Source organism: Calidris pugnax, unplaced genomic scaffold (genome assembly GCF_001431845.1).
Source record: "Calidris pugnax isolate Ruff unplaced genomic scaffold, ASM143184v1 scaffold129, whole genome shotgun sequence".
In the NCBI taxonomy this organism is placed as follows: Eukaryota; Metazoa; Chordata; class Aves; order Charadriiformes; family Scolopacidae; genus Calidris; species Calidris pugnax.
This window is the reverse complement of record NW_015090856.1, coordinates 407,800-409,859: the sequence shown is the minus strand read 5'-3', so window position 1 is coordinate 409,859 and position 2,060 is coordinate 407,800. Positions and strand designations below refer to the sequence as shown.

Sequence of the window (2,060 nt, the reverse complement as noted above, 5' to 3'; positions counted from 1 at the left end):
GCAAAAGTGCAGCTGGCAGAATGGCTTCCAGCAGAGACCTGACGCACCCGCAGAAGTTTGGCTTTGTTTTGGCAATGCCCTTTGGGGAGAGGGCTACTAATTTTTTTTTTTCTTCTGGGGCAGCACCTCGGGCGCAAATCAGAGCTCTCTCCCTCGCCCGATTATTTTATTGAATGTTTATGAAGGCGCGCGCTTTCTCTCTCTCTCTCTCCATATTAATCTCATTAAATCCTACCTTTCAACCTTCTTCCGTGACCATCTGACCTGGCCACTTGAATTAAAATAGTGCTTTCTCCGCAGTCAAAGCCAGCACATCAATCACCGGGCTATTTACACTTCGCTCTTTTTCTTCAAAGCCCGGGCTCTCTCTACCTTGGCTCCCGGGCAGGTCCTGCGGGGAAGCTGCGGGGCGGTTGCGGGATGGCTGCGGGGCGGCTTTTCCTTCCTCTCCCCCCTTTTTTCCCGGGTGTCCGCGCCTCTCCCGGTTTCCCCCGTCCCTCGGGAGCGCTTTTTTCCCCCCAGCGCGCTGCCTTCCACCTGAAAAGGCAGAAGAAAAAGCGGCGCGGTACCCTCTGCCCGCGGAAAATCCGCGCATCCCGGTGGGGAGCCGAGGGACCGCGGACCCTCCGCTCCGCATCCCGGCTCGGGAAGCGCGGAGCTTCCGCGGTTGCGGCGGCGGCCCCGTCCGCTCCCCCCCCTCCCTTCCTCCTCCTCCTCTTCCTCCTCCCGGGAAAGGGGAGCGGGAGCGCGGGGTTCGCCTTCTGGCTCCAAAACGGTGAGAAACGCGGAGAAATGACTCGGCCCCGGCTCTCGAGCCCGGTGTTGAGCAGAAATATCCCGGGAGAAAGGCGAGAAATGACGGCGGAACACAAAGCGCATTATTTTAAAAGTTATACCCCATCCCCTCTCCCCCACCTCCCCCCCCGAGCCGAAGGGAGCGAGAAAGGGAAAAGGGTAAAAAAGAAAGAAAATAAAGACAGACACCGATTGCAAAGTTATTGTCAAGAAATATTTTTCAGATGAAAAATAAAAGCGCGTCTAAAATCTGTACGGTTACAACATAACACCCGGTAACAAACTCTTTCTACAGCATTGCAATTTAGTAGTAGTAGTAATAATAATAATAATGATAATATAATGATAGTCACCTCTTTATAGGATGGCACCTTGATCCTTAAATATTGTCCAGTGTGTAAGGTCAGTGTGCGGAGGGTGAGGAGCGGAGAGGGCTGATTTTTCTTAAAGGGGCAGATCAGGGGAAGGCTGTGATGGTGCTGGGAGAGAGGAGGGGGGAGAGATAAGTGGTCTGAAGAAGAGGATAGGACGGGGGGGGGCGGAAAAAAAGGGAAAAAAAAAAAAAAAGAAAAAAAAAAAACCCAGGCAGGAAGAAGAAAGGAGAGGAGCTGCCACAAGCTGAGCGCCTTTCGGGATGGAAAAAGGGAGAGGGGGGGGGGGGGGGGGAAAAAAAGGGAAAAAAAAAAAAAAAGGAAAAAAAAAAAAAACCCACCCTGATGATGATGAATACATTGGAAAGTTTTTTTGGCCCTGGTGAGGGTGTCAGATTGAATGCTCTGTGCGCATGTGCGAAGGTGTCCAAACTGACAATGCTTGGGAGATGAAGATAGTGTGTAGCTGCTTCTGGGCTCAAGGAGGAGGAGAGGAATCCACAAGCCGACACCATGAGATCCAAGGCGCGGGCGAGAAAACTGCCCAAAAGTAGGTCCTTTCTCTCCATTCTTCCGCCTCCCACCTCCCCGGCGGCCGGGGCGGGAGGGTTCGGAGCCGGGCCGGGGGCTGTGGGGGCTGCAGACCCTTTCCCTCCCCATTTGCGCGGAAAACGGGGGCGTCCCGCGCTGCTCCGCGTCGATCCGCGCTGCTCCGCGCCGCGCTGTACAGCGCGGCGCGGAGCAGCGCGGATCGACGCGGAGCAGCGCGGGACGCCCCCGTTTTCCGCGCAAATGGGGAGGGAAAGGGTCTGCAGCCCCCACAGCCCCCGGCCCGGCTCCGAACCCTCCCGCCCCGGCCGCCGGGGAGGTGGGAGGCGGCAGAATGGAGAGAAA

At 55.9% G+C, this 2,060-nt stretch overlaps 1 protein-coding gene across 1 annotated transcript in view; it reads left to right on the top strand.

Annotated features, from left to right (window-relative positions):
• Window positions 1-1,607: 1,607 nt before the first annotated feature.
• The window catches only part of PRDM16 (PR domain containing 16), a 408,246-nt gene continuing 407,793 nt past the window's right edge, over window positions 1,608-2,060 (top strand). Inside the window, exon 1 of the mRNA XM_014943939.1 lies at window positions 1,608-1,716. Coding sequence (XP_014799425.1) covers window positions 1,680-1,716 — 37 coding nt within the window. The 5' untranslated portion in view covers window positions 1,608-1,679. The remainder of the gene's footprint in view (window positions 1,717-2,060) is intronic.